General features: G+C 40.0%; 1 protein-coding gene across 1 annotated transcript in view; it reads left to right on the forward strand.

Moving 5' to 3' along the window:
* KCNMB4 (potassium channel subfamily M regulatory beta subunit 4) overlaps positions 1 to 24,203 on the forward strand; it is a 65,787-nt gene that overhangs the window by 33,272 nt on the left and 8,312 nt on the right. The window contains exon 2 of the mRNA XM_011976636.1: positions 660 to 787. Within this exon, the coding sequence (XP_011832026.1) occupies positions 660 to 787 (128 nt within the window). The remainder of the gene's footprint in view (positions 1 to 659; positions 788 to 24,203) is intronic.

Here is a 24,203-nt window from a genome sequence, read left to right on the forward strand (position 1 = left end):
GATTTTAACATCTGGACTTAAGAGCAGTTGTGTGATTCTGCTTAATCTATATTGCTTAGAATAATAGAGCCCCTTTAAGAGAACTACTTTGTCAGAGGCATGACTAGGAAAAGACATCAATTAGCAAAATACATTGATGTATTTGAAAGGAAATTTTCCACTGATTTTGTTGTCCAAGAGAGTGTAAGAAAAGAAAACTTGAGTTTCAGCAGTTAGGAGCAGTATCCTGAGAAGAGCTGTGTGCTTGAATTTATTGGTTATAGGTAGAAGAGAGAAATGCCAAGGTTCATAGATAGGAACTGGGGATAAAAATAAACTTTTTTATGCCTCCCTCTGTTGATGGACAGGTCCCCAAAATAGAGAGTATATTATGCTTTTAATTTGCTATTACATGATAACTAATTGTTTATAAAATACTCTTATACCATAATGACTGAAGTTTATTTTTTGCTGTGTTTTTGTATTTGGAATACTTTCTGTCCTTGTGCCAAATTGGAAATTTGAAATATAGTTCAGTAATTTCAATTTGGTTGTATTTAAAAATTAGGCAGGTCTAAATTAGATTTATTGTCTTTATAATGCCATCTTTCTATAAACAATGACTATATCTCAATATTCCATAAAATAATAGGTTTACTTTCTGTATTCTATTTTGTTAGTGCTCCTATATCCCTCCCTGTAAGAGAGAAAATCAGAAGAATTTGGAAAGTGTCATGAATTGGCAACAGTACTGGAAAGATGAGATTGGTTCCCAGCCATTTACTTGCTATTTTAATCAACATCAAAGGTAAGTCAATATTTGCATGTGCATATTAAAAGTGTTTGTAGACTCTGCAACTTATTACACTGATATATCATCAATTATGCCCACTTGACAGCATGGAGATAGCCTCAACTCTTCCTAGCACGTAGTTAGGGAAACCCATATAAAGAATCTACAGAACAGAGAAAAAGACCTGTGTTGTACACCTTACCTTCTGAATACACTACAAAATGATAGTGACTTCAGGTAGGAACATTACTTTTCATTCCCTAAGAATTACAGATTGATGCACGTGACCTAAATAATGTGCAGATTTGCCAGCACTTCTAGACTGCATCGAATCTTACCTTTCCTTTTCCTTTCTATTCTAATGAAGTGTTAATAACATGAGTTCACATGTTCACAAAACCTTACTTGACTTAGTACTTAGTTTATATCATATAAACCATCTAAAGATAGTTCCTTGGACTAGGGCACTTTGGTACCCACTCAGATTAATCAGTAATTTATTCATCAAATATTTATTGAGTATTCACAATTCCTTGCTGTCCATCTCCACTTGGATATTCCAGGGTTACTGCAAACCTTCACTTGCTCCCATAATCTCTGTCTTAGAAAATGGCATGACCATTCACTCATTTACCAAATCCAGAAACCTTTGAGTAATTCTTAGTTCATTTTTCTCCTTTGTACTTTGTAACCTATGTCACCATCCTGTTTTTTTGTTTGTTTTTAGACAGTCTCACTCTGTCGCCCAGGCTGGAGTGCAGTGGTGAGATCTTGGCTCACTACAGCCTACACCTCCCAGGTCCAAGTGATTCTTGTGCCTCAGCCTCCTGAGTAGCTGGGACTACAGGCACATACCACCACACCTAGCTAATTCGTGTATTTTTAGTAGAGACAGAGTTTCACCATGTTGACCAGGCTGGTATCTAACTCCTGACCTCAAGTGATCTGCCTGCCTCAGCCTCCCAAAATGCTGAGATTACGGGTGTGAGCCACTGTGTCCAACACATCATGTTGATTTTTACCTCTATCATGACTCTTCTTTGCCTCCCCACTATCACTGTCTTAGTTTGCATCCAGATTTCTCAGCTCCATTAACGCAATAGTCTTCTAACAAGTCTTCGGCCTCCACTGTGGACCCACTCCAAGCCACTCTCCATAGTACTGCCAAGGTAATCTTTCTAACACATGAGTCTAATCAGGTTACACTGCATAGTTTCCAGAATAAAGCTCAAACATCTTGGCATGGCCTATGTCAGAGACCTATTGCTGCATAACAAACCACCCTAAACGTAGTGGCTTAGTACAGCAATGACACATTATTTTTTATGATTCTATGGGTTGGCTGTGCTCATTTGCAGTCGGATGATGACTGAAATAGCTGCATGGTCCAAGATGGCCTTCTCCCTCACATGCCCAGCAGTCAGTGCTGGCTGTCAGCTGGGGCGCCTCAGTATCCCCACCACCTGGCCTCTCATTCTTCAGTAAGCTAGATTACCTTCCTTACAACATGACAGCCTCAGACAGCATTTCAAGAGAGGCAGGTCTCGGCTCTGGATTTGAATAATATCACTTCTGACACATTCTATTGGTCAAAGTAAGTCATAAAGCCAGCCACATTCATGAGGTACTGGAGTAGGCTTTGCCACTGGATAGGAGGAGCTACAAAACATTTGTCACCACATTTAATCTACCACAGGATACAAGGCTTCTCAAGATCTTGTCCCAGACCGTCACTTCTCCATCCTCATTTCCCTGCTCATACTCTTTGCAGTAGCCATTCTGAACTATGTGCACTTCCCAGAATATTTCATACTTTTATATGCATGCCTTTTTGTTTGCTTTTCCTGCTTCTTGGTGGCCATACCGGAAACTCCTCAGATATCACCTTCTCTAGGGTGCCTTCCTTGATCCCCAAATTCGATTTAGTTCTGTATCAGTTGAGATGTGATTTGTTGCAGGTAATCAGAATTTTGACTCAGAGCATCATAAGAAATCAGGAAATGTATTATTTTATACATCAAGAAATGCAAGGCCAGGCATGGTGGTTCACGCCTGTAATCCCAACACTGTGGAAGGCCGAGGCGGGAGGATCTCTTGAGCCCAGGAGTTCAGGGCCAGCCTGGGGAGCATAGGGAGGCCCTGTCTCTACAAAAAAAATTTTTTTAATTAGCTGGGCATGATGAGGTGCCCCTGTAGCCCCAGCTACTCGGGAAGCTAACATAGGAGGATTGCTTGGGCCCTACTAAGCCTTGAGAGGTTGAGACTGCAATGAGCCATGATCGTGCCACTGTACTTTAGCCTGGGTGACAAAATGAGACCCTGCCTCAAAAAAAAAAAAAAAAAAAAAGATAAAGAAAAAGGAAGAAAGACAGAAAAATGAAAATGAAAGAGAAATGCAGAGGTGGACAGATGTCAGGGTTGTTTGATGCAGTGACTTAGTAGTGTCACCAAAACCCAGCTCCTTTTCACATCTCAGTTTGGCCTCAAGATGGCTCTTTTCACAGTTATAATATAGTTGCTTCAGTTCCAGGTGTCACAGCCAGATGCAGCAGTGTCCAAAGAGAGAAAGAGCCTGTCTTTCTTGATGCATTTTTCTTGGGATTTGGAAACCTTTTCCCATCTTCCCACAGGCAACCTCCCCTCATGTATCCTTGTTCACAGTGAGTTCCTTTGTCTACACCTAAACCGGTCACAAGAAAGAACAATCAGAATCAACCCCTGACTTGGGGCTAGTGTTAAGTCACGTGGAAAAGGGGTATACCCCTGAGTAGATTTGGGAAGGAAGAAGAAAGGGAACAAGGTGTTGTGGAACAACCAAAAATGCCAGCAAAAATTTGTGTCTCCCATACTCCATAGTCTTGTTTTTTTTTTTTTTTTTTTTTTCAGGAAATGTTTCTGAGTCATAATATTCCATAGGCTTCTATGTACAACTCTATACCAGGGGCTTGCAATGATTGCTTCATATAACTAGGACAGAGGAGCTTGTTATTTTATTTATTTTATTTTATTTTTGTTTTGTTTGAGTTGGAGTCTTGCTCTGTCACCCAGGCTGGAGTGCAGTGGCATGATCTTGGCTCACTGCAGCCTCCACCTCTCAGGTTCAAGTGATTCTCCTGCCTCAGCCTCCCAAGTAGCTGGGATTACAGGTGCATGCCACCATGCCCGGCTAATTGTTGTATCATTTAGTAGAAATGAGGTTTCACCATGTTGGCCAGGCTGGTCTTGAACTCCTGACTTCAGGTGATCCGTGCGTCTCGGCCTCCCAAAGTACTGGGATTACAGGCGAGAGCCTCTGTACCCAGCTAGAGGAGCTTTAAAAAAAAAAAATTACCACGGACCAATTAATTAGAATCTTTGGTGGTTGAAACCGGCCATTAGCATTTTATAAAATCGATGCTAGGGATTCTAATCTATAACCAGAAACTAGAGCCACTGCTCTACCCTTTCACTTATCGCCCATTACTGGAATTGTTTGTATGCCCATTTTCCTCACCAAACTGCACACTTGTTAAGGGTGTGGGCCAGCCTTCCTTGTTTATGTATCTCTAATATCTAGCACAATGCCTGATTTTCGGGTAATAAATATTGGGTGAGTGAATGAATAAGTGAATGCAATGTGTCAAATTAAAAGGAGGGTTCTTTGCTTCCAAGGAATTAGGATTTATTGGTGAAAGCAGGTCCATATGCAAATATAAATATGATTACATCAGCTAGAAATAGAAGGGGGAAGACTGAACATGGAGGTGGCTACAATAAAGAAATCAAGGCTTGACAACCTTAGGTAAATAAGTTATATAATATGGAGTAATGAGTTTGTAAGCTGGAAAGGTAGCTTGGGGTTAGATTTCTAATGGGTCATTAGTGTCAGACTAAAGAGATGGTCTTTGTCATATAGGCCATAAAAATTTGTGAGAAATTTTTTTTAATTGAAGACTGACATGAGTAGACTTTTTAAGTCAGAAAGTAACTGATGTGACTGTTGAATGTATACTGGCTGGGAAAGATGGGTTAAAGGCAGAAAGAAAGGAGAGTACTGAGTGAAAAGCATTTTTGAATGGTTACTGTGTGCCTGCCATTGTGAATGATATTTTATTTAGATTACTAAATTTCTAAATACTAGCCCCATTTAACAGATGAGTAAATTGCATATTTAAAAAGTTAAATAACTTGTCCAATGCACACAACTGTTAAGTGCAAAAACTGGAATCCAGTTGGTCTAATTCCCAAAGCTCCCATCAACTATCTGCTGGTCCTCATAAGAGACTTTGAGGGCATAAACGAGAATAGTGGTAGTGAAAGTAGCTAACAAGGATTATAGCAGGAAGACTTTTTAGAGTTAGGATCAACAGAACTTAATGTAAGTGATGAGGAAAAAGGTGTCAGACTTGACTGAGTGGAAAAGGACAGTCTAGCTCTGAGTATGCTGAATTTGAGACATTCTTAAAATATCCAAAAGATGCTTTGAAAGTTAGAAACACAGACTTTTAGTTCAGGAGCAAGAGGTCAGAAGCAGTGCTATTCAGATGTGGGAATCATGGTGCACAAGCTGTAGTTACAGCCAAGACAGAGTGCATATTGGGAACACTTAGAGTGAGGAGGGAAATGTTGACAGAATCTTAGGATCATCTACATTTAAGTTATAGGCAGAAGGAGATGAAGGAAGAGTGGCCAGAGGGTGAGAGGAAAATAAAAAAAGAACGTCTTAAAAGGAGAATATTTTAAGGAGAAGGTAGTCAAGAAGAATGTAATTGAGGTACAGCCTTTGATAAGTACAGACTACTCATTCAAGAAGTTTGCCATGGGCTACATCATACTAAATAGCAAAGAAAACACTCAACAGAGTGGGAAGGCAGCCTACAGAATGGGAGAAGATATTTGCAAACTATATATCCGCTAGAGTTAATCCCCCAAATATATAAGGAATTCCTACAACTCAATAGTAAAAGAAATTAATAACCTGATTTGAAAAAGGGCTAAGGGCTTAAATAGATATTTCTCAAAAATAGACATCTAAAAGGCTGACAGGTATATGAAACATTGCTGAACCTCACTAATCATCAGAGAAATGCAAATCAAAGCCACAGTGAAATGTCACCTCACACCTCTCAGAATGACTATTAACAAAAAAGCAAGAGACAGGTATTGGCGAGGATACGGAGAAACTGGAACCCTTGCATACTGTTGGTGGGAATGCAAAATGGTGCAGCTGCTATGGAAGACAGTATGGATGTTCCTCAAAAAATTAAAAGTAGAACTGCCATATGATCCAGCAATCCCACTCCTGGGTATTTTTCCAAAAGACTTGAAATCAGGATCTTGACTCTTCAAGATCCTGAAGAGCTCTCCTCCTTTTACCACAGCAATATTCACAATAGCCAAGATGTGGAAACAACCTAAATGTCCATCAGCAGATGAATGGATAAAGAATATGTGAAGCCGGGCGCAATGGTGATACCTGTGGTCTCAGCTAGGGGAGGCTGAGGCGGGAGGATTGCTTGGGGCCAGGAGTCCAAGTCCAGCCTGGGCAACATAGTGAGATCCCATCTCAAAAAGAAATAGAAAGAAAATATGGTATATACACACAATGGAAGTGTTCAGCCTTTGAAAAGAAGGAAACTCTGCAACATGTGACAACATGAATGAACCCGGAGGACATTATACCAAGTGAAAGAAGCCAGACCCGGAAAGGCAAATACTGTATGATTCCACTTATATGAAGTATCTAAAATAGTCAAATTCATAGATTTAAAAAGTGGAATGGTGGTAGTTATCAGGGGCTGAGAGGAGGGGGTAATGGGAGTTACTAATCAATGACCATAAAGTTTCAGTCAAGTAAGATGAATAGGCTCTACAGATTTGTACAACATTGTACTATCGCCAACAGTAATGTATTGTACACTTAAAAATTGAAGAGGGTATATCTCATGTTAAGTATTCTTACCACAATAAAATAAAATTAAAGTTTCCTATCACTGGAGAAAAGCTTGGGGAGGAGGTGAGTAACTGAGGAGTGGATACAGAGAAATAAGCCTCCTGCAGACGAAAACTGTTGGAGGGAGAGAGAAAAATGGAATGTATATCGTAAAGTAAAAACGGAAAGTGCCCTGAAGGAAACGAGACGGGATGAAATAAAATGGTTTCTTTTTCTGTGAGGTGGGACGGTTTGAGCCTGAACCCACTGCTGTGTGAATCAGGTGCTTCCTTGAAGCTTCCTGCCCTGGACTGGGAACTGGTTTCACAACGTTCCTGAGCTTCAGCTTGCAGTTGGAGGTGAACAGGGCGCCCCTTCCACGTGCTGTCCTGACTAGCTGGTGACTGTGTTGATGAACATCCTCTCGCTCCCCACTTGGGAACTGCGTGTTATGAGGGCTGCCTCCCCCTGACAGGGTTGCTTCCTCCTGTCAGGGCGTGGATTTGGAATATTCTCAGTACCCAGCCAAGAAGGACTATTCCTCCAGAAGCATGAGGTGTACCTAAAAAGAGCTAACCCAAATTATATACTAAAAGTATAAAAGTATTTTTTTGTACTTTCATAACAATTCTGACACCAAACGTGTGGGGTATTTCCACACCAAGCAGTTCAGTTCTCTGGTGACACTAGCTGGTGTCTTACAATTCAGTTCGGTTCTGAGTTGGCATCAGATCCCACGAATTAAAGGGCCCAGCCCCACGAGATGACCCCCACTTCAGATGTCAAGCACATATCCCGGGTATCTACCTGTACTTCTGACCGACCTTCTTTAAGTCAGGCGTTCCCACATCCTCCCTCCTTGCATTTGATAATTTGCTAGAATGGCTCACAGAACACTTTACTTACTTACAGTTGATTATAAAGGACACAACTCAGGAACTGCCACATGGAAGAGATGCATTGAGCAAGGTGCCCTCTCCAGGCACACCACCTTCCCAGCACCTTGATGTATGCACCATCCCAGGAGCTCTGGAGTTGTTAGGGTTTTTATGGCTATTACATAGGCACGATTGATTATATCATTGGCCCTTGGTGGTTGAGTTGATCTCTAGCCACCTCTCCCTTGCCTGGAGACATGGCTAAAGAGAGGTGGTGCTGAATTCTAATCCTTTATTCACATGGTCGGTTCTTCTGGCAGCCGGTCCCCATCCTCCAAGAGTCACCTCACTAGTACAAACTTGGGCGTGGTTGAAAGGGGCTTACTATGAAAAAGCAAAGATTCTCCTCTCACCCCGACTACTCAGGAAATTACAAGGGTTTTAGAAGTTCTGTGCCAGGAACCAGGGCAGAGACCAAATACAAATTTCTTATTATGTCACCTATAGCAGTTGTGTTAACTTTAGTACAGTAAATTTAAGCTCATTATACCTCCTTCAGAACGGATACACATTCCCTATCCATCATCTCACTGTCCCATTCCCAAACTGTGGGGGTGTAGATAGAAGCGGGGGTGGTCTATCACAGCCCAGCAGCACTCGACAGGATTTTTAAGCGACTCTGGGAAGGCAGGCATTCAGAGTTTGGCTCTTTTAACATGACATATGTGAGAGGAAACAGGAGTGCTGTTTGGAGGTGTGAAAAATGGCAGCTCCCTGGTGCCATCTACTCTTAGTACACTTTTTACTACTGCTAAATATGAAATTAAAATAGACTTACTGTATGGACTCCCAGATGCTCTTGATAAGATGAACTTTATATTTAAAGAAACCTTTAGATTTTGCTCAAATGCAGGAAATTAGGGAGAATAGTGAAGTTTTCACTTTCAAGAAAAGGGTGTTATTTTAAAAATCTAAGATAAAGATTAGAGGAGTCCTAGCTTTTCACTGGTTAAGCCTTGTTGAGGCAAGCTATATTCCAGTGTTGAGTCTGCAGTGGCCGAAGCAGCCCTGAAGCCGCTGTGCCTGCCATGGGCAGTCAAGTCTCCACGCGGCCATCCCTTCTCTACACGCAGGAGGGATTCTGCAGAGGTGCCACCGGGCGAATTCATGCCAAGAGTTGAGTCCATTTGTGGTCTTCCCGTATGATCTTTCCACTCTTTGCCTCCCTTAACCTCGAGGCTCAGTCTTCTTCCAAAATGTGTAGATTTTGTTTTTATAGTTTTTTATTCAGGTAAGTTCACAATTCTTCTCCCTATATCATTTTTTCATTTTTTTTTTTCTCAGTCTTTCCCTGGCTTATCCCTTCTCAGCAAAACCTAACTTATACCCCCTTAATGAGTATGCTTTGAAACCCCCTTTTCATTGTCAGAAAACTTCTCTGTATTCTCATCTTTTCATACAATTTTCTTTCTTCATCTTTGCCTTAACTGGCTTCTCTTTGAAGACGGCTTGTCCCTTTGAAAATAACTATTCATTCCTCAATTCCCTTTGGATCTAAAGGCCAAAAGGAGTGATCAGTCTTTATTTTTCTATCTTTTCCTCTTGTTGGAGAGCATAGAGTTTTTCTATGCAGGTTTACTTTTTAGTGCTTTGTTTTATGCCTCTGGATAGTAGGTCACAGAGTACACAGAGCAGGCTTACACACGCACACGTCAAATGAACAAATCCAGCCACACCACCTGTGCAGTCTCGTGAATTCACTTCCTCCACCACTGCCTGGATTCAGGCTCTCACCTGGCTTGTTGAAGGCATCCTCAACTAGTCTGTCAGCCTTGGTCTTTCTCTTGTCTATCATCCACACCACGCTAGGTTTTGTTTTGCTTTGTTTAAGCCTGCTTTGGATCTTGTTGTAGTCCTTGATTAAATTTTTCTGCCTCCGTCTTACCTAAAGGATAAAGGCCATGCTCTCCCAACTTCAACTTCTGCCACTGAATTATATGCCAGTCAAGGAAAACCATAGGCAAAACAACAAGAAAACAACAACAAAATAGCAGACATAGTCCTTGCCTTCATGGAGCCTATAGTCTGTAGTCACAACAGTAGTATAATTAGAAAGTAGGGTAGTGCTATGAAGGGGAAGCTGAGGATGCTGCTACGAGATATTACGGCATGGTGGGGAATTTCAAAGACCTTTCTGAGTAAATCAAAATTAGGTCAAGACCAGAGGATGTTCAAGAATTAGCTAGGTAAAAAGCTAGGGGGAGAATATTTCAGAATGAGATTCTACCCTGTGCCAATGTTCTGCAGCAAGACAGAACTTGGTTGTTTTAGGTACTGGAAGGCCAGTGTGTCAGGAGAGCTGTGAATGAGTGGGAGAGTGGAGCAAGAACTAGACAGGGCTTAGGTTTCTCTTAAAATGTAGTGAGCAGCCAATCGTTAGTTTTAAGCAGAGTGGTATTATGGTCTGCTTTACAGATTTTAACTTTTATTCCAGCTGCATCAGTCACCTCGAGTCACTCTGTTTCCCATGCACCTTAATGCCTTTGCTCCTGTCTCTCTCCTCTTCACCTTTTTTACTTCTGGGAATTAGCACAGCACAGTAGTCCTAGAATGAACTCTAGAACCAGACGCTTTCTAGTGGTGTGGTTCTAGATGTGTTACTTTAATCTCTCTGTGCCTCAGTTTCCTTTGCAGAAGTGGTATATAATATCAAGGAGATGGCATGTGCTTAACCCATAATAATTCCTATAAAAGTGTTTGCTATTATTGTTTTTATTACTACTATTAAGATTCACCTCAAATGTCACTGTGTAACCTTCTCTCATCTTTTCAGGTATAATTCATTACTTCCTCTTCTGCACTCCCACACTGCCATGGTTGTTTTTATCATACTGTTAGAGAGTTGAATATGTACTTTTCTGCTGTTATAGATTATGAATTCCTTAAGGACAGCAGTCATGTGGCATCAAGCATCAGGATTTATATTTCTCCTCTACCACTGATTAATTGTATGACATTAGATAAATTGTGCAGCTTCTCCATCTTGGTTTCCTCAAGTATAAAATGAGGGTAGCATTACCCATCTTAAGGGCTTCTGTTTTGGTTTTGTAAGAAACACATTTGCACAATAGTTAATACTTAGTAAACACATGCTTTTCTTCCCTGCCTCTGTAGATTTCTAACAACTAAGTTAGAAAGAAAGTTGAGTCTGGTTATTTACTGATTAGAGGCTGAGGTGTTGAATGAATAAATAATGAGGGTTTTATCAATGAGTAAAACAACAGAACACAAAAAAAGGAAGAAGCAATTCTGTTGTTAAGTGAAATAAATATGTTGTACTCCTGATGCTAACAGATAAATCCTAATGTTTAAGTTCATTCAAAGTGTGTTTATCCTGTAGCGTATATTTTTAAATCCAATTTACTCTTAGCGTTTTAAAGAAAGATAAACATAATGGTCTGAGCTCAAATTGAGTAGAGGTTTCTTCAGAACATAGTTTTAAAGCCATTAAAATAGAAAATGAAAAGCAACTGATTAGAAAAAGACTGCTCACTTATTTAGGGCTTAGTTTTCTTATCTATAAAATTTGATAGACTGATAGATTAAATGATCTCTAAAATTCCTTCAAACTCTCAAATTCTATGGTTTTATGATTCCCTGGTTCTGAAGACTTGTACAAAATTACAGCAACTTAAGATGCTAGATAAAATCCTAATGGTGAAAGGGAGAGGAAATTACTAAAGAACTAAATGGTTAACAGTCTGGAGCCATTTAATGGAGAGGGAGACAGCTCTGCTACCTCAACAGTAATTGAGTTTCATAATGATGACACTGAGTCATCAAAAAAGGTTAAATTTGGTTCAACCTACTCTCCTTAAAAGGCAAGGAAATGTGTAATGCATTTTTAAGAAGATTTTTACCAATAATATTTTAATATTTTGTTAGTTTTTATTTGACTTAAAATTTAAGTTTCAATTATTTGGAAAATTCACTTTCGTGAATGCCTATTTCCTGTCCATCAAACAAGCCCATTTCAGGGGCTACCGGATCTTCCTGCTGCTGCAGAATAGCTTATCACTCTGGTATCATGGTTGTTACTCTTTTTGTAATTTAGTGTCCTAAATATTACACATGAAAACGCCACCATCGCCGGGTGCGGTGGCTCACGCTTATAATCCCAGCACTTTGGGAGGCCGAGGCGGGCGGATCACGAGGTCAGGAGATCAAGACCATCCTGGCTAACACGGTGAAACCCTGTCTCTACTAAAAATACAAAAAAATTAGCTGGGCGTGTGGTGGTGGGCACCCGTAGTCCCAGCTACTTGGGAGACTGAGGCAGGAGAACGGCGTGAACCCGGGAGGTGGAGCTTGCAGTGAGCTGAGATCGCGCCACTGCACTCCAGCCCGGGCGACAGAGCAAGACTCTGTCTCAAAAAAAAAAAGTGCCACCATCTCAAGCTGGGAACAGTGGCATATGCCTGTAGTCCCAGCTACTTGGGAGGCTGAGATGGGAGGATCATTTGAGTCCAGGAGTTTAAGGCTAGCCTGGACAGTATAGTGAGACCCTGTCTAAAAAAGGAAAAAAAAAGTGGTGGATGAACTGAAGAGGCTGAAATAGATAATACTGTGCGTTTATGTCATGCTAAGGGGTTTAAATTTATCCTAAGGGCAGTAGAGGAGTGACAGTCACATTTATGTTTTAGAAACACTAGTCTACTGGCAGCATGGAGGGCAGATTGATAGACGCCAAAGCTGGAGGATCCGTGAACAATTTGGAGACTATTGTGCCAGTCTAGACAAGGGATGGTAAGAACTTGGACAAAGGTAGGATTAGTGGAGGAAGAAAAGGAGGAACGGACATACGACTTGAAGGAAGTGGAATCTGCAGATTTAGAGAAGTACATGATGCTTGATAGGGGTTGAGGTTAAGAACTGGATGGAATTGGATCCAGTTCTGGCTTTCTGTCCTGGGTAACTGTTTTGGAGGCACCATTAACTGGAATGTTCTGGGAAAGCCTTTTTCTTTCCTGATGTAAGTACTACTGCCTCCTGCTCTCTGATGCCACGACAGCAAAAGCCATCATGCAGCTTTGAGGTGATAAACAGGAGAGTGGACATCTACACATTAGTAAGAGTGGAGCAAAAAGAGCCAGCTTCCTGGCACACTTGTGGAATAGCTGCCCCTGACCTGGCCATGCTACCTCCGGATTTCTTGTTATGTGAGACAGATAACACTTAACAGGCTTTGAAATAGGCATCTGAATATGTTTACAACCAATAGAGTGAAAAATGATTGGTCAGTTGTAGTTTATTTTCCTGATGTCTTTGCATTCTAAAAACAGATTGAACTCTAAAAAGAGATGCAGCTCAAAAAATTTATTTTAATATATTTGTATGTTGAATTTAATTGTACCATTGGCTTCTAAGTTTTTCTTTGGGTTTTTTTATAGAGCAAATTAAAGAAAAAACTTCGTTTTTACTAGCAGACCTCTTAGTATACAAATGGGGAAAATGTGCATATAAAGATGGGACCTAAGATTTGGAACAAATTCCAGAGGAAAATTTTGTTGACATTGGAATGAATTCCTAAATACTATGTCTGATATTTGGTAAAAATTGCTTATTTTTGTTCTCTACTCTGAAGTATTTCTTGCAGTCTTATCATTAGAGAATAGACTGGTTCTATGGCTATTTTTTATAGGAACATATTGGCTGCTTCTTTAGACGTTAAATCCAATGATATATCCTGAATCTTAAAAAACAAAACAGTAAATCTGGAATCTTACCGAAACCGAGTCTTTTCCATATACATTTGTGTCTGTCTCCATATTAAGAGAGATTACATCAGAATTGAAGGCTTTCTTTGGTCCCAAAATCTGTACTTTTTTAAAAAAGCAGTGATTGCTGTGGCTTCTCCAGTATGCTGTGAAATATATATGGAAGTTATTCCAGTGTTTTTTCTCAGTCTGACATCCAAATGGCTGTACATGACTTAAAATCTGCATTTGAGAGTCTGTTTTCTAATGGTTAATCAAAGTGTTTTCATGCTTGCAAATTCATCTTCTAACAGCTTTTATCATCGTGGCATTAAAGTTAAGAATTTGATGTGTTATTAAATCACTTTTCATTTAAGATATTTTATGCAGCCTTCAAACAAAGCCCTGAGGGAATTTGGGAGGAAAAATACAAGAACCGTAGGACAAGTAGGTCATAGAGTGCAGCATCATCAGATGGTGGAATGCAGGGCAGGGCTGTGCGTCAGGAGACTTCATTTCTATCCATAGCTCTCTTCATGACTTAGTGATTGACCTTGGGCTACTTATCAAAGAGCTCTTGCCTCAGTTTCATCTTAGATAAAATGGGGCTAGAAGTCACCGGAAACACATGTAGAATGTGTTGTGGAGTTCATAGACTCCACATAGACTGTCAAATCTGGGAGACACTTTTCAGTCATTTACTCCAACCCAAAATGAATCCCCACCACATAATTTTTTGAAGTGTTTTCTGCTCTGTACTTGAACAACTCTTGTGACAGTGGACATCACCTCCTCCTGAAGAAGCCCACTCCATTTTTAAACATTTTTAGTTGTCAAGAAATTAATCCTGGGGAATACCTAAAATAGGCAAATTCCTAGAGACAAATAGTACATTAAGGTTATCAGGGACTGGGAGAAGAGGAAAGTGGGGAGCTACTGCTCAATGGCTAGAGAGTTTCTGTTTGGTGAGATTTAAAAGTTTTGGGCCAGGTGCGGTGGCTCACACCTGTAATGCCAGCACTTTGGGGGGCCGAGGCAGGGAGATCAAGAGGTCAGGAGTTCGAGACCAGCCTCACCAACATGGTGAAAACCCGTCTCTACCAAAAATACAGAAATTAGCCAGGTGTGGTGGCGCGTACCTGTAATCCCAGCTACCCAGGAGGCTGAGGCAGGGGAATCGCTTGAACCCGGGAGGTGGAGGTTGCAGTGAGCTGAGATTACACCACTGCACTCCAGCCTGAATGACAGAGCAAGACTCCCATCTAAAAAAAAAAAACGTTTTAGAAATAAATGATGTGAATCTAATTAATGCCACTAAATTGTGAGTCTAATTAATGCCACTAAATTGAACACTTTACCACAATTTTTAAAGATTCACCTTAGTTCTGTCATCTCAGTGTGGAGGTAGACCGTATTGTCCAAGTTTTACAGAAGAGACAACAGCGGCTTTAAGATCCCATGGCCAGGGAGGAGCAGTGTCAGGATCTGCACCTGAGTACTTGACCTTCAGACTGTTGGTGTCACCAAGTTCATCATGCCATCACTGTTGGGAACCAATTCGTTCTCATCATTGGGGATGCTTTTCTTACTGTGCCCTGAGCTGGCCAGTCCAGAGGAAGGCAGAACATTTCTACCACCCTTGTTAAATCCAGAGACTAAAACTTAATGACATGGCATGAGCTTTTTTGGCAACTACAGCACACCATTGATTCATACGGAGCTTACACTTAATTAAACTTGCTCCCCCAATATTTGATTTATACACGCTGCTCTTTATTAAAGCAGGTTCCCCCTATTCTTAAACTGGTGAGATTTGTGTTACATTCAAATATGCAAGAATTTTAAAATGTCTTATGTATCCCTATGCGAATACATCTTGTTGCTTTTGACCGATTGTTCCAGTCTCATGATTATTTTGACTCTTGATTATGGTACCCATCATATTTGTTATATCTTCCATCATAATTCTATCTTAAGTGTAAGTCAAAATGGCTTTGGTTTTTCTCATCCGAGTTATCGATAAAAATGCTGAAAAGGACTAGGACATAGACCTGTTTCACGGCTGATCGCCCTCTGGCCTTTCATGATAGCCAACACCTGTTTACCATGCTGCCTCTGTACCAGAAACTATTTAAATGCTTTTTGCATATTAACTCATTGAATCTGCACGACACCCCTACGAGGCATTGTTAACACAATCTTCATTTTATACATGAGGGACCTGGAACACAGAGAGGTTAAGCAATATGACCAAATCACATAGCTGGCAAGTGACAGAGCCAGGATTCAAACCTCTTTATTGAGCTTCCAGAGTCCATTCTCTTAACTATTCTGCTCTAGTGCTGCTAACATGAGCCAGGATTCTAGTCCATTCTGGGTTAGGATAACATAAGGGACTGTATTAAATCTAATTAATAAGATTGCTATTATAACATTTTTTAAAGTGTACTGTTGGTGGCAAAATAATCTGAAATGCCAGACCAAAGCATTTGTGCTGTATCTTCTACCAAGAAATTATTTCCCCATTTGTTCACCAAACTCTAATCTCCTGTTCTTTCATGTCTGCTGAAAAGATACTTCGTTTTTGTTTTCCTAGGCAAACTTCAGTTCTCCTTCTTTAATATTACCTCTGCACTTTGTGCAAATGTCCATTGCGTTTTGAAATGGATTTCAACAGTAAGCCAACAACAAACATTTATGAGCACCTAGAGCATATGACAAGCATTATTCTGGGTAATGGGAATATAAACATGGGAAAATGGTGTTCCTGCCTTTGGATTTACAGCTGACTAGTGAGAGCCAACACAAATATGGCCCTGGTCCCTGCTACATCATAGCTATTCTGTAAATATCACATGGCTGAATGGAAGAGAGCTGAGTACCAAGAAAGTCTTTTAAAATGCCCAAATAAACATCTCTAAACTTTTTTGTGCTTTAGATTAAGATTGTTTTTGACCATCATGGCAGTTTCCTTCGTGAAAACATTGGATCCCCAGCCTTTCCTGGTGTGTTTCAGTGAGCTTAGGCTAAATTGCGCTGTGGAAACAACCTGAAAATCTCAGGAGTTTATAACAGCCAATGTTTATTTCCTGTCCAGGTCTGTCTTGGGTCGTGTGCAGCTCTGTTCCATGTCATTTTCACTGTGGGACCCCAGATGAAGGAGGGTCACCTATCTGGGACATTAATGCTAGTATCAAGGTGAAAGAACAGAAAACAGGTTCCTTCTGTAGGAATACCTGTGGCTATAATTTTTAGTGATTTTCAAAATCTTTACCATGTTTATTCCACCAATCTGATAGTTATTTACATGTATTTTCTTGAATTTTGAATATCACATGCTACCAGGCTAAAGTTAAGCTGCTGGCACATCTAAGAAAAACTTTAAGATTGACTGATAGGGTCTTTTTCATTACTCAAGTTTTAAGATTCTATTATTGAACTGTAAGTCACTACTTGAATTGTTATGCGTATTTCTATATAGTATTTTTGTTCTCCAAACATATTTGTAATCAATTCATCATTTAGGAAAAGAGCCTCAAAATTAATTTAGCTACTTTTACTTTGCAAAAGCATTTCAAGATCTGTTTAATGCATTTTAACTGAGAGATATAATTGCTTGACAGACTACAACAGAATTGAATGTAAAGCTCTTATTCATGTATTCTTTACTATATAATTTAGGGGTTAGGATGAATGATTCATTGCTAGCCTTGATAGAAATGCTAGCCTGTTTCTGTTTTCCTACATGCAGTAGCAAAATACATATATGCTGCTAATTATTTAATTTAAAAAATAACTGGTATGTAATACACTTTAATGAAACAGGCTTTTAACAATTGGGAATCTTCTAGAATGATGATATTATAACAGAAGGTAGCGCTTTCTTCAGAAAGACATACAGCTGACTTTCCCTCCACCCATGATACATTTTTCAGAGCCTTTCTCCAGAGCTGCCAAAATAATGGTACAGTACTGATGCTGGAGATATAGAAAAGAAAATAAATTGTGGCGATGGGTTGATTTTTCTTCACTGAGGATCTAATTACAGGGAATTGGACTTAACCTAATCAGACAATAATGGCAATTTCCTAAGAGTAAATTAGGGAACAAATTACTGTGAGATGAGTTGCAGAATCTTTTTCAGAGGTTTGGAGAAAAACAGAATGTCTGTTCACCTGTTTGGGCCCACTTAGTATTGGCTTAACTGCAGTTCCTAGCATGCTGGGTCTGAAATTGTGACATGTATAGGAGCAGCAGCATTGGAGGGCAAAGTACCTCAACAGGGATGGGACAGGTGAGTTGAAGGAACCGGAACTGCTTGTGACCGTTGTTATACACACATCTATCTGGCTGGGCTAGATAGAGATCGATTAAAAGACGAAACAGGAAGAAAAGCAGTAATGACAAAGTGAGTAGTAAATGTGATCATTTGTTTTTGGAAATTATCTGAAAATAGTTGGCACAGTCTGTAAAAACACAAGCAAATACACATGCCTGTTTATGCAAATACATCCATGATATTTACAATTTCAAACAAATCTATGTGGCCTTTGGAAAAAACCTCCATGACATCTAAGATCTTGTTGCCTGCCCCCTACCTTAATTTGCTTAACTGACACTCTATGGCACTGGATTTTCACTTTGTTCTTTGAAGCTGTTTCTTATTCCACTAACATTTACTGAGCTCTCACTTTGAGCTTAGCAGGGCGTGATGCTCTTCTAGGTGTGGGAATACTGGGAAAAAAATCCAGGTTCCTGGGAGTTGAGCAGACTCACTGAGACTACGGACCGTTCTTTATGGGGGCATTTGTGGTTGAGCCATGGGAGACTCAGCTAGCCCGTGTTGCTGTGCCCCACTTCAATTGTCCTATCTAAGAAGCCATCTTGACTTTGTATCAAAATTCATGGGGAAAATGTTCCTTGACTTCCTTTTAAATGCCATATTTTATCTGTGCACATCATACCCAGGATTGTTGAGATGGTAAGAAGATACATTGACATTTGGGGGGATTCCTTACCCACCTCATTTCCTTGAGAACCCAGTTCTAAAGCTCTTGCCAGCCTTACAGACACCCAATGGAATCCCTGCTCATAGGCATATTTTGGGCACATCAGTATGTTTGTCATTTTCTCCCTGGAAACAGTTTCTCACACCCACGTTGCAAGTGTGTGATCTGTGATTATATCTCCTGCTCGTTTTCTGTGTCCTCTTTGCCTGGAGCGAGGGCTGAGAACATGATTCAGCTTAGGGAAATAATACAGAATGTGGTTGTTAAAGTGATCTTTCAAAAAGCAGCTTTTTATATGTGTGCAGTCACTATGCTTGGCGTCGCCTATGACTTCATTCACCTGAAACAATGAAGCAGATTCTAGGATTTTAGAATTATGATCTTGGACAAACCTAGAAGACGCCTGCTTTTAGGCCCTTGGATATAATCTTATTTCATTTAGAAGATTTTGAAGATTTTGAGACAAAGGCGCATGCTAACTTTGCTCCGTGATTAATCCTTCCAGTGTTTGTTGCCGTCTTGATGTTATATCAAAAACCATGAGGAAGATGTTTCTTGACCTCCTTTTAAATGCCATATTTCATCTGTACACATTGTACCCAGGATTGTTGAGATGGCAAGAAGATACATTGACATTTGGGGGGATTCCTTACCCACCTCATTTCCTTGAAAACCAAATTCTAAAGCTCTTACCAGCCTTATAGATACCCAGTGGAATCACTGCTCATATGCATACTTTGGGTGCATTGGTGATTTTTGCTCACTGTGACTAATCCTTCCAGTGTTTGTAACCTTTCTTATAAGGAGAACTTCTATTTCAACTTTGTTAATTTGGCTTCACAAAGTAAATAACGGGCACCGTTGTTTCGTCTTAATCAGTGAAGGGAATATGGGATGTCCTGATATAATTAGTCCTTTGATTTTTAGTCCTATCCAGCCCGGGCTTGCTTGAGAAGTCTCTTGTGTACCCCTGTATTATCAGACATGCTGTATCACAACAAGTACCTTTTGATGTTTAAGAATTAATTCCTCTAAGGAATTGTAAAAAAGAAAGATATTTTGGGTGTTAACATCCTAAATCCACATTTCCATTTTCTGAGGATGTTTCTTTAGGACTAGGCATCGCTGACATGGAAAATTCGTTCTGAGAGACTTTCTTTGGAAACAAAATGGCTCACCCTCAAATTTCCCCATTTCTGGATGAAATCTGATTTAATAATACAGTATTGCTCTTCAAATATGAGAGAAATCATTGTAAGGAAGAATGTTGGTTTTAAAGAATAGAAAGGGTTGGATAAATGTTTTTATAAAATAGAAGTGAAAGGATCAGAAATCAGCAGTATCAAAACAACATGAAAAACTGATTAAACCAGGCACTTGTTACCTCTCAATTTCTCTGTGTGGAAATTCTACCTCAATTTTAAAATTCAGAATTTAAAAACAAGATTCAAAGGGTAGTTAATGAACAAAAACTTTAGGAAAGTCAAACATGGTGTGGCGTAGGATTGGGGCTAAAATGGATATGCAGTTTAGAATTGCTAGTGACTTTGTATCATAAAAGAGCTGAATAAAGAAGAATCAGGAATCTTTGGGCACATCTAATGAAGAATAAAGTTGAAAAGGAAATATCAAAGATGTATTACAAAGACAAAAAGGAAATTCTATAAAAAGTAAGGAGGACTTCCTTAGGGAGGATGGATATTAAAATTGCAAAGTGTTATTAATGCTGTGGTTAGGAACAGCAGATAGTGGTGGAAGTAGTGGAGATCTAGCTAGGCAAAGGCACGATGTAGGAAAAGGATGAAAGAAAGAGAAGTATTTCATAACGTGTGCTAATCTTTGGGCAGGTATCTTGTATGTAAATGCCCGTCATAAGAGAAACATTGAAAAAATGAAAAAAGTAAATCTGACAACTCAGATTGTAGATCTGAGTTCTAAAATAGAATTAATAGAAAACAGTTTATTCCCTAGGTTATTTTTAAATACTTCTGTTGATGATTTAATCCTGAATGACTAACTGGGAAAAGGGATAGGAAACTTGTGCTAGTAAGGAACTGATTACAGCATAGGAGAGTAGTTTATGGTAGTGTGGCTGTCTGAATGGTGGCCCCCAAAGACGTCCACACCTTAATCCCCATGGATTTATGTTATTTTACTTTACTACCTTGTTACCTTGTATGATAAAAGGGACTTTGCAGATGTGATAAAGGATTTTGAGATGGGGAAATTATAGTGGATTGCCTGAGTGTGCCCCAAATGCAATCACAGGATACTTATAAGGGGAAGATGAGATCAGAGAGAGTAGTAGGGGATGTGATCAGGGAAACAAGAGATTAGAGTGATGCCAGGGAAGGGGCTGTGAGCCAAAGAATGCAGGAAAGGATGCTGGGAAAGACAAGGAAACAGATTTTCTCCTAGAACCTCCAGAAGGAACACAGCCCTGCTAACACCTTCATTTTAGTCCAGTGAAACAGATTTCAAACCTCTGACCTCCAGAACTTTAAGAAACTAAATCTGCTGCTTTAAGCTACTAGAGCAGCAATAGGAAATAGATACAGGCAGTAATTTGCAGATAGTTCTAAGTGTAATTGACTTCTACAATGAATATGAGTTTGTCTTCAACTTTGAGCTTTGAAAATACCACAAACTGCCAGGCGCAGTGGCTCACACCTGTAATCCCAGCACTCTGGGAGGCTGAGGCGGGCGGATCACGAGGTCAGGAGATCAAGACCATCCTGGCTAACACGGTGAAAACCCGTCTCTACTAAAAATACAAAAAATTAGCCAGGCGTGGTGGCGGGCGCCTGTAGTCCCAACTATTTGGGAGGCTGAGGCAGGAGAACGGCATGAACCCGAGAGGCAGAGGTTGCAGTGAGCCAAGATCGCGCCACTGCACTCCAGCCTGGGTGACATAGCGAGACTCTGTCTCAAAAAAAAAAAAAAAAATTTAAAAGGTTCCAGTTCTGTATCATATTCTTTATATTCTTTGGGTTGTCAAATTCATTTCTTCAAGGTTGGAAAAATTGGACTAGATTTGAGGTCATCTATGCTGTGTAGGGTTTTATAGAAAACTGCTTCCCAGCTGGGTGTGGTGGCTCATACCTGTAGTCCCAGCACTTTGGGACCCCAAAGTTGGAGGATCGCTTGAGTTCAGGAGTTCGAGACTGGCCTGGGCAACATAATGAGATCCCGTCTCTACAAAAAATTGTAAAAATTAGCTGAGCGTGATGGTGTGCACCTGTAGTCCCGGCTACTAGGGAGGCTGAGGTGAGAGGATCGCTTGAGCCCAGGAGGTTAAGCACTCCAGCCTGGGCGACAGACTGAGACCTTGTCTCAAAAAAAAAAAAAAAAAAAAAAAAAAAACACTTTTCCCATACATACCCTCGTTTGATCTTAATGAGGGTTTTGTTTCCCATTTTACAAATGAGGAAACTCCAAGGTTTTTTCTGTTTTGTTTTTGTTTTTTGAGTGAAGGTATTCTTCTAGAGCATTCATGGTTTGTGTTTATACAGTTAAGATTCTGATCCATCTGGATTTTTTGTATGTGTGGGGAGAATAAAACGGGGAGCCGCTGTTTTTTTCTCCAAATGGCCTGTGTTGTCACAACACAGTTTATTGAATCCGTAATTCATCTTTCCTGTGCGAATTTAAAATGTTGAACTTTCACATCAAATTTGGAACTACAAAGTAGGTTAACAAGGTGAGAACTATAATAAGAATAATCTCTCAAATAGAAGAATGTAGATGTCTTCTTGTCTCCAGTTTATTTATGCTTAAACCTTAAGTTTAAATGTTTGGGCAGAAAACACTTACAGTCCTCTATGAAATGACTAACTTGGTAAGTCAGAGAAACCACAAACCAAATTACTCTGAAGAACAGTAATTCTTAAAGAAAACCTCACAGGAATTCTGGAACAAGGAACATCAGAAATCCTGCACTTCTGATGAAATCAGTGAATTAAAAGTCCTACTCTCTGGTGTGGAGATAACCTGTAACTGATCCAGGTTCCTGAGCAGCTCAAGGAGGTCGATGGAAGAGGAAAAGGATTTAATGTAAATTTAATGCAGTTTCTTAGATCTGATCTTAGAGAATATCTAACTAGGTTGAAAATTCTCTTTCCATTGTATTTTCAATGGAAGAACAACAAAGGATTTTAATAAAGCCTTTTTATGCCAAGCTGACTTTAGAATAAAATTCATTCACTGACTTGCTTTTTTAAAAAAGACAGAAAGTCCTAAGCATCCTTCTGGTTTGCAAGTCTTGACGATTACCCCTCTTTATTTCTGTGAACTCAGGAAGCATCTCCGACAGGGGTTATCCTTAATAGGCCCCTGATCTCAGGGTTTTAAGAATCACATTGGAAAAACCGACAGATGGATAAAAAATAATTACCACACAGTGTGAGTAAAACCTTTTAAAAAGTCGATTACTCTGGGAGCACAGAGCGGCGACGGTTTCCCCAGGCCTCTACTTTGGGAGACTTGGTTGGGACAGTTACTTGACTGGGCTGCATCTGAAGGGACAGTCATCTTAATCAGTAGGAAAATTTTGCCAAACCCAGCTACCAGAAGAATTTAATGCTGTTAAATGATAGTTTATAGGATAAGTCTGGAGTATACCTTCTATTTGTAGTCCTAATCATGGGTCTGGTGTTACTGAATTCTTTTTTTCCTTGCTGTACCTGAGATGCATATATAACACTTTATTGCTCCAAAATAATGTACCTGCCAGTTTTCTGGATATCCTGCCAAAACTGAATGCAAATGTTTCTCTCCAAAAACTGCAAATTTGGGGCTTGATTTAATTTTCTCCATGAAGAATAGGCAAGCTTGATGAGCAGCAACTCCTGTACAATTAAACATTACTACATAAAATTAACCTACTTTGAGAAAACAGCTAAGGAAAATGTAAGGCTGTTTATAACATTCATACGTCCATAGTCAGCCTTTCATTCATAGATAGGAAGCATCCGTGGAGCTAACCATAATCTTGATATGGTTAATACCTCCCTAGCCTTTTTTTGTTTGGTTTTTTTTTAGAGAAGGTCTCAGTCTGTCACCCAGGCTGGAGTGCCGTGGCGCAGTCTTGGCTCACTGCAGGCCCACTGCAGCCTCAACCTCCTAGGCTCAAGCGATACTTCCCCCTCAGCCCCCAAATAGCCGAGAGTACAGGCATATGCCACCACGGCCATCTAATTTTTTTTATATTTTGTAGAGACAGGGTCTCCCTATGTTGCCCAGGCTGTTCTTGATCTGGGCTCAAACAGTCCTCCCTCCTTGGCCTCCCAAAGTGCTGGGATTACAGGCATGAACCACTGTGCATGGCCACTTCCCAAGCTTTTAAAAGCCCTTATCACAGTATTATTGCTAGACCCCAGTGGGCAAAAATTGGCTCATGGTACTATAGGGGACAAAAACAAACAAACAAAAACCTTTTCCTTTACCTTTTCAGGTTTAGTGGCTGGGGCCTGTGAATTAAACTGACAAAAGATAACCAGAGAAAAAGCATACACATTTTATCACTGTTAATATTTTTATGAGCACAGGGCTTCACAGTAGTACATAAGAAGTGTTTAGACTCAGGGCTTGTCTACCTAACTTAGAAGGGAAAAGGGAGAGGAAGAAAAGTTTCCTATGGGAAGGACAAATGGGTTTTTAGGAGGACAAGTTAGTGATAATGTTTTTCTTCCTGAGTATTAGTGGTCTTTCTGTCTTCCTCAGGGCCACAAAATTCCCCTGGAGAAGGGATTTACAGTAGCCTCAAATCTCAGAAGCTGCTGCTTTTAGTCAGATAAGGGAAGATCCAAGAAAGCTTTGTTTAGCACTTGTTGAATCTAAAATGTCTTCAGCTTAAAATAATCTTGTAACCAACGCTGG

This window comes from Mandrillus leucophaeus, unplaced genomic scaffold (genome assembly GCF_000951045.1).
Source record: "Mandrillus leucophaeus isolate KB7577 unplaced genomic scaffold, Mleu.le_1.0 Scaffold169, whole genome shotgun sequence".
NCBI classification, from domain to species: domain Eukaryota; kingdom Metazoa; phylum Chordata; class Mammalia; order Primates; family Cercopithecidae; genus Mandrillus; species Mandrillus leucophaeus.